Here is a 15,405-nt window from a genome sequence, read left to right on the forward strand (position 1 = left end):
TAATACCATATATAAAAGATATTGTACAAAAACACACACTATATATAAAGATTTAAGTATGTATGACCCAGTTTAAACTTTCCCAATAAGTACGGGCTACTGTGTGGCAGAGGATGTCTGCCGCAGATAAGTAAAGGCTGCGGCCCACATGGCGCATGGCGCAGATGCAATGGTCCCGGCCACATTGATGTGCGCCATACGCCATGTGAGCAGTGGCCATCACATACCTGCAGCTGAGACCATGTCTGCCGCACAGTACCCCATACTATTGGTAAAGACAAAAGGGCAATAAATGGAGTTTGCTATCCAGATTGAGGAGAATCCTGTTCTCCCTCTGGTAATGCAGGTACAGGTAGCAGCATATAAAAAAACAAAAAACACACTCTGGTAACTTCTGGAACAGGCACTTACAACAGTAGGGATAAGGTACTGTGTGGCAGAGGATGTCTGCTGCAGATATGTAAAGGCTGCGGCCCACATGGCGCATGGCGCAGATGCAATGGCCCCCGCCCCATTGATGTGCGCCATACACCATGTGAGCAGTGGCCATCACATACCTGCAGCTGAGACCATGTCTTCGGCACAGTACCCCATACTATTGGCAAAGAAAAAAGGGCAATAAATGGAGTTTGCTATCCAGATTGAGGAGAATCCTGTTCTCCCTCTGGTAATGCAGGTACAGGTAGCAGCATATATGTAGAAAACCAAGACAAAAGACACTCTGGTAACTTCTGGAACATGCCCTTACAACAGTAGGGATAAGGTACTGTGCGGCAGAGGATGTCTGCTGCAGATATGTAAAGGCTGCGGCCCACATGGCGCATGGCGCAGATGCAATGGCCCCCGCCCCATTGATGTGCGCCATACGCCATGTGAGCAGTGGCCATCACATACCTGCAGCCGAGACCATGTCTGCCGCACAGTACCCCATACTATTGGCAAAGAAAAAAGGGCAATAAATGGAGTTTGCTATCCAGATTGAGGAGAATCCTGTTCTCCCTCTGGTAATGCAGGTACAGGTAGCAGCATATAAATAAACAAAAATACACACTGTGGCCCTTGTGTGGCAGAGGATGTCTGCTGCAGATATGTAAAGGCTGCGGCCCACATGGCGCATGGCGCAGATGCAATGGTCCCGGCCCCATTGATGTGCGCCATACGCCATGTGAGCAGTGGCCATCACATACCTGCAGCTGAGACCATGTCGATGGTAAATGATAAAGTAGCCTATTTTTTAAGACAGATCCTCAAAAACAGGACACTCTGGATCTTCTATCAGTAAAGAACTGTAGAATTGACGGTACTGGGGGGGTTGAGAAGGCTGTGTAGGTGTTGACTGGGTATGTGTTGGAATTGTGCTCGACTGGCCTGCTACGGTGGCAGGCGGAGTAGGCACTGGTGATTCTAATGACAGTGGTGTGTCTGGTGCACTACCAATGCCAACTATTTTAGTGCCACTGTTGAGATACCCTAAACTGCCATTATACACCAACTCCATGCATAACTTTTCAAAAGTAAGTTGCTGGTCAGGAGCCATGTTGCGAACACACTCTGCCACATAAGTGAAGTAGTTGTCATGTTTGTCCGGGTTTCTTTGCAGGACTTGATGTGCCCGCATCATAAATTCTTCATGTGCCGCTGCTTCTCCTTTTTTTCCTTTGCCACGCATTTTTTTGGCACGGGGGAGTGGTGGAGTGGGTTCCAGGGTGGGTGGCGGAGTGCGTGCCGGAGTAGGAACTTCGTTAGATGTGCATGCATTATCAGATAGGACAGATAGGTCTGGGGTTGCAGGTGGGTAGTCACCAAGCTGTAAAAAAATTGAACATGTTTACTAATCAATTCTATTTACTTCTAATTTCAGTTCCCTACCAGCGTGAATGAATGGAAAGTCATCGCAGAGGAGTTTGAACAGCGATGGAACTTCCCAAATTGCGGTGGAGCCATTGATGGCAAACATGTCCGCATAGCCCAGCCTATCAATAGTGGTTCCTACTATTTTAATTACAAGGGCTATTTTAGCATTGTACTAATGGCTGTGGTGAATGCCAACTATGAGTTTATCTTCCTGGATGTAGGAAGGAATGGCCGTGCATCGGATGGTGGCACTTTCAAGGACACAAAGTTCTACGAAAGGCTCATAGCGAACACCCTTCACTTGCCGTCTGTCCAGGAAACTAAACAGGGGCTTAACTTTGTTTTTGTGGCTGACGAGGCTTTTGGCCTGCACGAGCATGTCATGAAGCCATATGCGCAAAGGGGCCTGAACCATGACAAAAGGATCTTTAACTACAGGCTATCCAGGGCACGGCGTGTTGTGGAAAATGCTTTTGGCATCCTGGCAAGCCGGTTTCGCATTTTTCACACTGCCATTAACCTGAGGGTGGACAAAATTGACTGGGTTGTCACGGCGTGCTGTGTCCTGCACAATTTGCTCCGCAGAAAAGCCACACAGCAAAGGGCTACAGGCACAGCACTCCAAGAAGACCAAGAACTGCCAGAGGAGGTAGTGCAGATATCCTCCTTGCAAACCCCAACACAACGCTACACAGGGAGTGCACGAGCCAAACAGGTGAGGGAAGAGTACATGGCCTACTTTAATGGGGAGGGCGCTGTGGATTGGCAGGAGGAATCAATTAGATAGCCAAAAAAATAGACTCACCGATGCAGACTGCGAATTCTCCTCCTCCTCCTGCGCCGCGACTTCTTGGTTTTCCTGTTCGACCATAAGGACTACTCCTGTCCTCATCGACTCCTGGCTGAGGGTGAATGTCAACCGGTCATAGTACCAGAGCGATGTTTGATACATCTCGTCGACTCCAGCACCAGACTTCTTTGCAGCCTCCATCTTCTTGTGTTCCTTTAAGAACACCGTGCGCATATTCTGGATGCGTTTCCTCACCCATTCAACATTGGCCTCTGGGTGAAATGGAAGACTGTAGCGTGCCAACTCCTCCAAGGCTTGGTTTCTTTTCATTTTGTTTGAATACTCCTTGGATTTGGTTCTCCACAGGCATTCGTGTGTACGATATTTTTCAATAAACCCTTCCAAAAACTCTTGTTCCTTTGCGTTGGACATTGGGACTGTAAAAAGATAAAACCATTTTAGTTGTTATAGTTATACCCATGTTTTGTTTCATATTTAAATTTTTATAGTTATAGTTACCAGTTTACCTAGTTCTTATGTTTTAAGTATTTAAAATGTTAATAAACTTTTATGAAAACCACTATACATTTTATTGTGCAGATTGCTATTCACACACACAGGTGAATGGGGCCTAGCAGAGAGGAGTGCTTGGAATACTGCAATGGTGGACAATGGTTTATGTATATATATCTATATATACACAAACACACACACACAGGTGAATGGGGCCTAGCAGAGAGGAGTGCTTGGAATACTGCAATGGTGGACAATGGTTTATGTATATATATCTATATATACACAAACACACACACACAGGTGAATGGGGCCTAGCAGAGAGGAGTGCTTGGAATACTGCAATGGTGGACAATGGTTTATGTATATATATCTATATATACACAAACACACACACACAGGTGAATGGGGCCTAGCAGAGAGGAGTGCTTGGAATACTGCAATGGTGGACAATGGTTTATGTATATATATCTATATATACACAAACACACACACACAGGTGAATGGGGCCTAGCAGAGAGGAGTGCTTGGAATACTGCAATGGTGGACAATGGTTTATGTATATATATCTATATATACACAAACACACACACACAGGTGAATGGGGCCTAGCAGAGAGGAGTGCTTGGAATACTGCAATGGTGGACAATGGTTTATGTATATATATCTATATATACACAAACACACACACACAGGTGAATGGGGCCTAGCAGAGAGGAGTGCTTGGAATACTGCAATGGTGGACATTGGTTATATGTATACACACAGACATGGGGCCCACCCAAAAAAAACAGTGACATGGTCGGGTGCACGGTTGCCAAACCAGTGCTTTATACACACTATATACATTGGTGGCAACAGTGGGCATGCATAGAAGAGCATTGGGAGTGCAAACATACCAGGTTGTTGTTCTGGGAGATGAGACAAGAAGGAGAGTCCAACTGCTGCGCCAGCGCTGTTTGCTATGTGGAAAAACATGGCGCCGGGGGAGTGTTTAGGAAATGCCACTCAAATAGGCTGGATCAAACGACGGACGCACCGACGGACGGACGACGGAGGCGGCAAAAAACACTCACGATCTGCATACGATTGACGGTCGGTCGGCCTGGGATTGACAGATCCTACCTGCAGCACGTAGGACCAAAGATGCGACCAAACGAGCGGCGTGAACGCGCATTTGATCGGAATCGGATCAAATAAATGTCAAAAACACACGATAGTACATACAATCTGCATACAACCGGTCGGAATTGGATCTAAATTGACAGAATCGTGCCCTAGTCGTCCTGGTGTGTACCCAGCATTAGGGAACAGATCCCCTCGCACTGCAGGGAAGGGATTCGGGGGGGGGGGCGGCCGTTCGGCAGGGCAGCGTTAATGTGCTTGCCAAGCAGTGAATGACTGCTGCTTAGGGAGCCAACCTGAATTAGGCTCTAAATACTAGATCGACAGTCAAAAGGTCGGCCACTATTGGACGACAGACAATAGGTCGACATGCATCAGGTCAACATGGTCAAAAGGATAAATAAAATATCGACATGGAAAAAAGGTTGACATGAGTTTTTAAAGTTCTTTTTATTAACAGTTTCTTATATAGCGCACATATTCCGCACACATTTTTTTTTTCATGCATCGAGCTTTTAACTGTCGACCAATAACGGTTGACATTTTGAGTGTCAACTGAAACACTGTAGACGTAATGACAGCATACCTGGTAGAAAGGCTTCCCACATAATCTTTTAGGGTAGAATGCATTGAGCATCGCAGTTGGCGGAGTCACCCAAAGAATAAGTTCCGTCATCAGGGGGAGGAGTACACCACACCGGGGCTAGTTGGAAAGCTCCTGGTAAGGCTATTTATCAGAAGTAGATGCTGCTAATGGGATCACCCCTAATGGGGCCTACACACGGGGAGATGTGCGGAGCGTTCCAAGCGATGCTGTATTGCCAGTGAGAGAACACTGGCCCTGAAATCCTGATGCCCCGTGTGTACAGTATGTCCCATAACTCACAGGTGAAGATATTATTTTGTAATCTCTGCTATCAGTAAGAGCCTGCGTCAGCCTCCCAGCAGACTCTCAGGCTCCAGTGCAAAACAGAGCGCATTCAGTTGGTCAGCAGAAAGCTTGTAGGTACTTGTTTCCTAGCACGGCGCCCCCCATTTCCATCGCAGGCGCCCCCCATTTCCATCGCAGTGCATCGTATCACATGCAATATAGCGGCATGCCATGCGATTTTTAATTGTACAAGCACCCTGATGGGTGCTTACAATGTTAAATGCAGCCCCATTAACGCCACCCCCACTATCAACGCCAAGCCGAAGCGTGGCAAGCGCAGCGAGCCCGCGAGGGGCAGCGGTACGCGTCCTCCGACCTTTTCATACCTCCACTATCCACGTCGGTGTGGAGTTGATTTTAGATAGTGTGGCGAGCGCAGCGAGCCCGAAGCGTGGCGATCGCAGCAAGCCCCGCGTGGGGACGCGGATAACTTAACATGTATTCCGCGGGGCTCGCCACGCTTCGCGCTTCACACTATCTAAAATCAACTCCAAGCCAACGTGGATAGTGGGGGTGTGAAAAGGTTGGAGGGCGCGTAACGCTACGCTCGCCACGCTTCAGGTTGGCGTTGATAGTGGGGGTAGCGTTGACAATGGGGGTGCATTTAACATTGTAAGCACCCATCAGGGAGGTTGTACAATTAAGCATCGCATGCCATTTGTGGGCATGCGATGCTATGCGATATTTAATTGTACATTACGGGTCATTTACCCGAATATCGCATACCTTATGGCATGGTATGCGATGGGCGCCGTGCTAGGAAACAAGTACCAGCTTTTACTTGCAGGTGGTCATGGTTATACTGAGCACACTGCAATACCCTCTTCTGGTAAGACCATATTCGTCCCCGCAATCACAAAATGGGAAGTGATACTGAGCATAAACGAAGTGCATAGGAATATGGAGTATTTATACATGGCCACACTTAAAAGGAACTCAAAATGCTAATTTGTGGCAGATTTTTTATGTTTGTGCCATAAGGACCTTGCCCTGGTCTCACAGGGGTCTGGTTACTGACTAAGGCCCAGATGTATCAGGCTTCAAAAAGTGATAAAATGGAGAGTGATAAACAACCAGCCAATGGCTGTGTATCACTTTCTATTGTATCACATCTTGAAGCTTGATACATCTGGCCCTAAAGGTTCTTCCTAAAAAAGAAACATCCCATATTTTATTTATTTATTAGCAGTTATTTAAATAGGGAACACGTATTCTGCAGCGCCTCACAGGGACGGCACCTGCTTCTGTAGAGCTATGCAGTCATTAGGTAGACAGTAAAAAGGTCCACAGTCAAAAGGCCAAAATGTGAAAAAAGGTCTACATGCATTAGGTTGACATGGTCAAAAGGTCGACACAAGCAAAATGTCGACATAGAAAAAAGGTCAAAAGTTTTTCATGATTTTTTAAAAAGTGTTTATACTGCGCTTCACCATCCCAGTGGGCATAGAGGGAGAATATAATTGTGTGCCGTGCGCAGCGAGCCGTGTAAGACAGTACACTTATACACTGTCCGACCAAGGTCGACATAAACACACAAAGCCCTGTGAAAAACTAATGTCAACCTTTTTTTATGTCGATCTTTTGACAATGTCCAACTAATATATAACGACCCAGTGGCGTAACTATAGCACCGCAGCCCCCGCGGTCGCGGGGGGGGGGGCGCTGTGCATATGGGGGCGCCGGGGGGGCTGCGGTGCTATAGTAATCCCCCCGCCCCCCATCCACCGCATGCTTACCTGTCCGCGTGTCCCAGCTCCCCTCCTGGCTTCAATCAATGCTATGGAGATGGACTACGGTAAAATGGCCGCCCCATAAAGCAGACTGTTCTCTGAAACTGTCTGCGGTATGGGGGCGGCCATTTTATTGTGGTCCGTCTGCATAGAATTTATTGAAGCCAGGAGGGGAGCCGGGACGCGCGGACAGGTAAGCATGCGGCAATGGGGGGAGGGGGCACAGGAGGGGGCACCGGGGGGGCGGCCGGACCCCCATTAATGGCGGGGGGGCGCCCCAAACAAAGCTACGCCGCTGTAACGACCTTTTTCATGTGTCGACCTAATGACCCTTACCCTTTGTAGAGGGGACTTTCCTAGTTTAGTAGAGAACACATGCTTAACGGTCGACAGGCGAAACATTGACAGTGCTTAAGGCCAGATGGGTAACACATTTTCGGGGGTAATTTTGACCCAAAATGTAGTATCTATGGTGTGTCTACCTATAGGCTCTCAATCTATCATCCGGATCCCCAACACTTTCCCTGTCCAGCGGCAATTTGGGCGTCCTGTTCTTTTGAGGTATACCATAAATAAAGTATAAGGGGCATGTCGAAGTCATGTTGGGTGGCCTCCTGCCCATTTTGCCGACCCAACCACCAAATGCAAGGCACTATGGTTTGCCACACCTCCCATTCATCATTGCAGTAACCGCAAATAAATAACTCACTGTACTGTAGAATCCTACAGCAGGGGTCGCCAACTCCAGTCCTCGAGGGCTACCAACAGTGCACGTTTTCCAGGTCACCTCACAGAATCACAGGTGAAGTAATTAGCTCCACCTGTGGATCTTTTAAAATGTGTCAGTCAGTAATAAGTGCACCTGTGTACCTTCAAGGCGAGCTGGAAAACGTAAACTGTTGGTAGCTATCGAGGACTGGAGTTGGCTACCCCTGGTCTGCAGGGTATATTTACTAAAATGCAGGATGTTGCCCATAGCAACCGGATTTCACCTAAATTTTCTAGGCTCTTCTAGATAAAAGTACGCGTCCTACGACCTTTTCATACCCCCACTATCCACGTCGGCGTGGAGTTGAGAATAGAAAGTGTGGCGAGCGCAGCGAGCCACCGAGCCCGAAGCATGGCGAGCGCAGCGAGCCCCGCGAGGGGACGCGGATACCTTCACAGGTATCCGCGTCCCCTCGCGGGCTTCACAGCTGTACGCGTCCGCTCGCCACGCTTCGGGCTCAACTCCACGCCGACGTGGATAGTGGGGGAATGAAAAGGTCGTAGGACGCGTACTGCCGCCCCTCGCAAGCTCGCTGCGCTCGCCACGCTTCGGGTTCACGTTGATCGTGGGGTGGCGTTAACAATTGTGGGGGCCATTTCACACTTCAGGGTGCCTATTTGGCCTCTGTGGCCCATTTAACATGGTTTCCTATGGAAAAATCGGGTCAATTGAGGCATTGAACAGGAAAATCGGGTCAATTGAGACATTTAACATTCTTCCCTATGGGAAATCGCGGGTATCGCGTCGGTCGCATCGCACCCGATTTTTTAGTGCATGCGATGCCCGCGATGGCCGCCCTTCTAGGTAAAGAGTACCCCAGTTTCTTATATAGCGCATACATATTCCGCAGCGCTTTACAGAGAATATTTGAACATTCACATCAGTCCCTGCCCCAGTGGAGCTTACAATCTATATTCCCTACCACATGTAAACATTCTAGGGTAAATTTTTGTTGGAAGCCAATTAACCTACTTGTATATTTTTGGATTGTGGGGGGAAACCGGAGTACCTGGAGTAAACCCACGCAAGCACAGGAAGAATATACAAACTCTGCACAGTTGGGCCATGGCGGGGATCGAACCCATGACCTCAGCGCTGGATTACTGAAATATCGGCTAGAATGACCTACGTTCAGCATGCTGGTATTCTTCCATGTGGAAATACATGTGTCTGGTACACCAAGCACTACAGGTGCCCATACACGGTGCGACAGGGCAGTGAGATGAGACGCGCGCTCCCGTGCACATCCCATCGCACAGCACATAAAGTCTGTGCAGCCTGTGCTTATAGAACTAGATTACAGCGTATATAGTACGGTGCTGTAGCACATTGCATGCTTTTTGTACTAGATACAATGCAATCTAGTACTAAAAGCATGGAGTTCATTGCACCGTGTATGGGCACCTTAAAGGGTATGGGACATAGGGTCAACACTATGAAGTCTACCACTCAAGGATGAAATAGGTTGACATGGCTAAGCTCGACAAGGACGGAAGGCCGACAGTCAAAAGATCAACATGAGTTTTTCAAGTCGACATGGACTGATACACTTTATCAGTGTATCGCATCCGCTTGCCATGCTTTGGGCACGGTGCCCTGCTGTGCTGGGCACACTATGATATTCTCCCTCCACACCCTAGTGGATTGTATACCACCTGTCGACACAAGTCGGTTAAAAAATGTGATCATGACGATCTTCTGACTGTCGACCTCCGACCCTGTCGACTTTAATCATGTTGACATAATGCATTCCGACTTTCATAGTGTCAACCTAGCGACCGTATCCCACACTAAAGCCAATACTGTATTTATTGCCAACATTTGCAGTGTAACACAGGAACCATCCGGACACTAGGGGTCAATTTACTAAGATGGGAGTTCTATTGAGGGTGGGATGTTGCCCATAGCAACCATTCTGATTCTATCTATTATCTCACAGTAGGTGCTAAATAAAGATCTGATAGAACTCCATTTTAGTAAATGTACCCCTAGATTTCCTTACTTCACTTTTATTAGACAGATTGAGGGGGAGGTGTATCAAAACTTGGAGAGAAGAGGACCGGTCAATCTGCTTCTGACATTCTTAAAACACAGTATTATATGCGTGAAAGATGTGGGTGTTCCCCGTAGAATGCAAATGGATGTTTAGCCTGTGCGGGCGAACCTGCGCTGTGAGGGGAAGGGGGGGGGGCGGACGGCCAGACATTGGTGGGGTGGGGTATGGCGGACTCGCAGGGCTGAGATTTCAACCAGAATAACCCCCACATCCTGTGAGATGACAGGAGCTGATTGGCTGGTGCTTTATCGTTTTCCCAGGTATGATGCATCTACCCCAAAATGTTTGTTGTGGTTTAATGCAAGCATAGCGGCCCTCTCGGAACATGTGACTTGCAGCAGAGGGATGCCAAGATGTCATTGGTTTACACCTCGATTTATGGCATTAATATTAAAGGACTACATACTGGAGAACTATAATCGGGATGCAAGCAGTCAGAAGACCAACCATGGCATTCCGCTGTGTAAGGGCACACAGCCATGCGCATACAAATGCCATCAAACGCTCCGCAAAAGGGGGGGTGGATGTTTGATCGGCCACGGGGCAGCGTTTACCTTTTTGCTAGACTGCGACCATACACAGCCTTGTGAACAGGTCTGAATGAGGCCCATTGTCTGTGAGCTATACCACACACGTAATATTCCCCCACCCCAGTTACTGATATTGCTGATTAAATAGCAAAAATGTGAAATTCGGCTCCATGCCGGCCCAGATGGAGTAGTGTAAGGAGACAGTTGAGTAAGCTCAACTGAAGAGCAGCAGAGGAAGTTATCCGTGTCACTTCCTGTCATACAACAATTGATGCAACAGATGCGTGATATTTGTATAACGGTATAGTTACTGTACACATAGTTGCAAACAGATATTTTTACAGGGAGTTTTAGGGCATAAGATTTGCCCCAACGCGTTTTGCAGCAATGAGCAGCGAGGCCCCACCACTCCTATGATCGTCAAGCATGTCTTAAGAGTGCATGCTCTCCAGAGCAGGGCCCTCTCTCGACCCTCAGTTTTATGTAGGGAGGCCACTTCTGGGCGTTATTTTTAATCTCAGTGCAGGTACAAGTGAGGAAGGGTCAGTGTAGAGGAGGATGGGAGTGGGGAGCAGTGGGGGACAGGGGCGTATGGAGAAGTGGAGTGTAGGTACCAATGACGTAGGGTCAGTATAGGGAGCAGTGAGGACAGATGAGAGTACGGAGCAGTGAGGTTGAGTTTAAGTACCAGTGAGGAAGGATGGGAGTAGGGAGCAGTGAATGAGGGTGGGACTAGGGAAAAGTAAAGTTGAGTGTAAATACCAGTGAGGAAGGGTCAGTGTAGGGAGTAGCGAGGAAGATGGGAGTAGGGAGCAGTGAGGAAGGGTGCCAGGAACTGTGAGGGAGAGTGGGAGTAGAGAACTGTAACATAACACTTAATATTAGGCAGTCAGCAATAGAGATATAGACAGTGCCAGTGGCATTTCAAATGTAGCGCCGGCCACCAGCCAATCGGAGCTAGTGTTCCAGCAACCAATCAGGAGCTGCAGCTGAGTCTCCGCTTGACTGCTGGTCCATCAGAGGCTCCAATCCTGGGATTCCACAGAACCGGCCCCCGGGATTGGCTTCGCTAGTTCCATGCTTACATCTGCTTTGTCGGCCTCCTATAGGGCCAGATGCACTAAGCTTCAAAAGTGATAAAATGTAGTGATAAACAGCCAGCCAATCAGCTCCTACCTGTCATGTCACAGACTGTGTTTGAAAAATATCAGGTAGGAGCAGACTAGTTGGTTTTTTATCACTCTCCATTTTATCACTTTTGAAGCTTAGTGCATCTAGCCCATATACTTTTATTGTTACGGTGTATAATTTGTTGGGGTTCCTGTCTATGGATAGAAATTGTCTAGGTAGACAGTCAATACATGTACACCATAGGGTAGACATGCATTCGGTCAACGGGGTCAAAAGGTCGATATGGCAATGGTCGACGCACATATTGTCCATACAGGTTTTTTGGGCGTATTTGCACAGGGTGTCGACCTATTAACCCTCCCACCCCCATGATAAGATGCAGCAGCTGGGGGTACCTGGAATAGCTGACACAGAGAAGGTGAGTGGTGCATCAGCGCGGCGGGGGATGGGATGTGGCTGGAAAAGCTGACACACTGCCTGCCCCCACCCCCCATGTCAGCTCAAAAAAAAAAAACTTGTCGACCTTTTGACCTTGCCATTGTCAACCCGATGCTTGTGTCCACATTCCAACCATGTCAGCCTATTTCATGTGTCAACCCAATGTGTGTCGACTAAATATGCGTCGACCTAATGACCGTATCCCTCCTATAACTTCCTCTGCTATATACCCAACCAGGTGAGCTAGGAGTACTTTTTATCGTCACTAAAATACACCTAAAAATACTGTTGTAAATGACTCCACTCCCCGGTCAGGTCATATTCCGGTCCGGGCAGCTGTTAATGCCGTATGTTGATAAGATGACAGAGTGTGTTATAGGTAGAACATATGGCATGCTTAGTGCAATGAGTCCAAAGGTCCGAGCTCTGGAATGGGTGCAGGGAATCTAAACAGTGACTTTGGAATCACCGCTTAGTCTCGTGCACTAACCCAACATATTTCGGAGCCTCATAACCAAAATATTACTTATGACACACGTTTCCTGCAGGCCAACAATGGCACAATTCATGGGCTAGGGGAGGGCTGGTCACCTGGAACAGAAAACACGCTGTGCTGGTAAGCACTGGATATTTACCCCTACACAGGCAGGCTGAACGCAAATATGGACATATAGGACCTGGTTCAGACATGATCGCTGTGCTGCAAAGAGCATTATTGAACTACCGCACATATGAACGGTACACAGTGCGCGGGATCCCCTTCGAACAAATGTTTGCAAGGTGATTGACAGCCAGCGGCCATTTGTAGGAGGCACACCGACATTTTCTGGGAGCGCCCCCCAGAAAACACAAGCGTCGTCTGGCCTTCTACTCCCCACAACCATCGCAGCACCGAGTAAGTCTGGCGGGAGTGAACAGGGGGAAAACCATGCATGGAGACGGAGGTGGGGGGGGAGGGGATGCGGCTTCAAGAACCTGATCGCTGGGCTACCTGCATATTTTGATATATGTTTACAATTGTTAAGCGCAAGATAATCTGCTGCGCTATATAAGAAACTGTAAATAAATAAATAAATATGTTAAATGATAGTTATTCATTTACTAACAATTTGCAGGTTAGAAAACACCACATAATAACCGGACTTTGGCTTTTCCTTGGTTACAATGAGAAGCACTGACTGCTGATTGGCTGACGCGGTTAGGAAACACAATCACATTAAACAAACATTTCAATAGATTATGCATTTGTGAAGTGACCTATTATATATTTATGAATGATATTTGTTATCTACAACCAAGGGATGGAAACGTTAGGTCAGGTGCCCCAGCACAAGTGATCAGCCAATGGCGCTGTAGGACAAACATGGCTGCTCCCATTTCTCCTCATGTATGGATCAGTAAAGCTGCATACACACTGAGCGATATATATCGGCACGACGGCAGTTGTGCACCCCCGATAAGTCGTACACAGTCATATCTACAGATATATCGGGAATCTGGCTATGGGGACAGGCAGTCTGCCGGCCACACATACAGGGACCGCCAGTGACTGACATCTACACTAGGCGGGAATAGTTGCATACATGCCTAGCTGTGACATCAAGCACGTGGCATCAGGTGGATGATTGGCAAGTGTGTATCCAATTGTCAGATATGTCGATGGATCAGTCGTCCGTCGGCCAGGTGTGTACCCAGCATTACACTGTATAAATCCCAACACACTAACAATCCTAAGCCACACCTAACCAGAGAAATGTCTAACTGCAGTCTAACCATAGCCTAACGCTAACTCCAACAATTAATGACTAGAAGGGTAATGATGGAGAAAAGTTGAGGGATGGCCAATATTGAATACTTTCGCCAACGATGTGCGACAACCACTTGGTTTCATGTCATTAAAAGTACGGTACGACCTGATGGTGTTTTGGGGGTATTTTTTTTTTAAAGGTATTATGACACAGAGCATATGCTAGCCCCTCCCTGACGAACATTAATCCCTGCCACTAGGTTCTGATTGGTCCATGAGCCAGCCAGTGAAGGACCATTGGTTGGCTAAACCATTGGTGGTCCACCACTTGTCACTGCACCATCGATGGTAAACACATCAATGCCCATCGCTAATCTACAGCCTATGCGCTTCTTACTGCTGACCTCCTGAGAGGGATTCCAAGGGTCTTTTATCACTGAAAGCCTCATCATTGTGTCAACATGGAAAATACTAGCGCTACATGGGACTATTATCACTGAGAACCTGAATGTGGTGTCAACGTGGAAAACACTAGAGCTGCATAGGTCTTTTTATAATTGATGGCCTCAACATGGTGCCAACTTGTAAAGACTTAGCGCTACATGGGTCTTTATCATTAAGAGACTCAGTGTGGTGTCAATATGGAAACCACTAGAGCTAGCCTCAACACAGTGTTGTTGGCAGCAACAGAGTCATGATACTCTGCTGTCCTGATCCTACTGGCATAGATGGGTACAAGTTTACATACACGTCAATGGATCAATCTTGCACAATACGTGAGCACTATGTATGGGCATAACTAACTAAGAGGCATATGTATCAAAGCTTGGAGAGAGATAAAGTACAGATAGATAAATCACCAAACAATCAGCACCTTACATCTTGATCGCAGAAGCGGGGGAGCGCAAAGTCCCCCCTCCAGCGATGTCCCCTTGAGGAAGCATGCTGTTGTGCTCTCTCCTCTCCCCCAGCCAGGTGTACCGGGCATACGCGAGTTCTCGCTACTCATGCGAGATCTCCAGTGCAGCCCGGAGTCAATAGCTGCAGGGGGCAGAATGGTCAGCATTTGCCCTGCATATCAGCCTGCTATCCTTCAGACAACAGCGCCAACATGGACAGAGGCACATAGCACACTGGTTCCTTCTTACATGGGGAGAAGGGGTATCAGTGCACATAACATGCACTGATACCCCTCTTCTCCATAACGCAGCTTAATACATCTGCCCTTGTATTCATAAAATGACAGGAGCTGATTGGTTGGTACTAGAGATGTGCAGATTGAATTTGATCTGAAAATGGGTTCTCATTGGCTATACGGCTGTCACATGTTTTGGTGCCAAAACATGTGACAACTGATAGCCAATAAAACATGTGACAACTGATAGCCAATAAGACCCAGTTTTGAAATCCGGACAAGGTACTAGAGATGTGCAGATTGAATTTGATCTGAAAATGGGTTCTCATTGGCTATACGGCTGTCACATGTTTTGGTGCCAAAACATGTGACAACTGATAGCCAATAAAACATGTGACAACTGATAGCCAATAAGACCCAGTTTTGAAATCCGGACAAATCCAGATCTGCACATCGCTAGTTGGTACTTTGGGGCAGCTGTATAAGCTTTGGGGAGTGATAAAGTGGAAATAGATAAAGTAGCAGCCACCAAGATCATAACTGTCATCTTTGAAACATAGGATGTACGAAGAGTGAGAACGCAGGCAAAACTAAGAAAATGCAGTGTTTGTGCTGCATTTCCATCTGTACCAAGCTCCGCAATGGGATCAATTCCG

At 47.5% G+C, this 15,405-nt stretch overlaps 2 protein-coding genes across 3 annotated transcripts in view; both read right to left on the reverse strand.

Moving 5' to 3' along the window:
* Positions 1-15,405, reverse strand: part of ARHGAP4 (Rho GTPase activating protein 4) — a 120,820-nt gene that overhangs the window by 101,282 nt on the left and 4,133 nt on the right. The window lies entirely within an intron of this gene.
* On the reverse strand, positions 74-2,974 carry LOC146036445 (uncharacterized). The gene is made up of 2 exons (XM_083160443.1): positions 2,660-2,974; positions 74-1,807 (listed from the first exon to the last, which is right to left on the reverse strand). Exons 1-2 carry the CDS (start codon positions 2,972-2,974, stop codon positions 1,235-1,237), a joined length of 888 nt encoding a protein of 295 aa, XP_083016569.1. The 3' UTR covers positions 74-1,234.

Source organism: Crinia signifera, chromosome 9, assembly GCF_055691185.1.
Source record: "Crinia signifera chromosome 9, ASM5569118v1, whole genome shotgun sequence".
Taxonomy (NCBI): Eukaryota; Metazoa; Chordata; class Amphibia; order Anura; family Myobatrachidae; genus Crinia; species Crinia signifera.

Excerpts from the sequence above, each read along its gene's own strand:
- LOC146036445 (XM_083160443.1), bottom strand. The coding sequence starts at position 2,974 with ATGAAAAGAAACCAAGCCTTGGAGGAGTTGGCACGCTACAGTCTTCCA. Across the intron at positions 1,808-2,659 it reads AGAATTCGCAGTCTGCATCG|CTTGGTGACTACCCACCTGC; the intron begins GTGAGTCTATTT and ends ATTTTTTTACAG.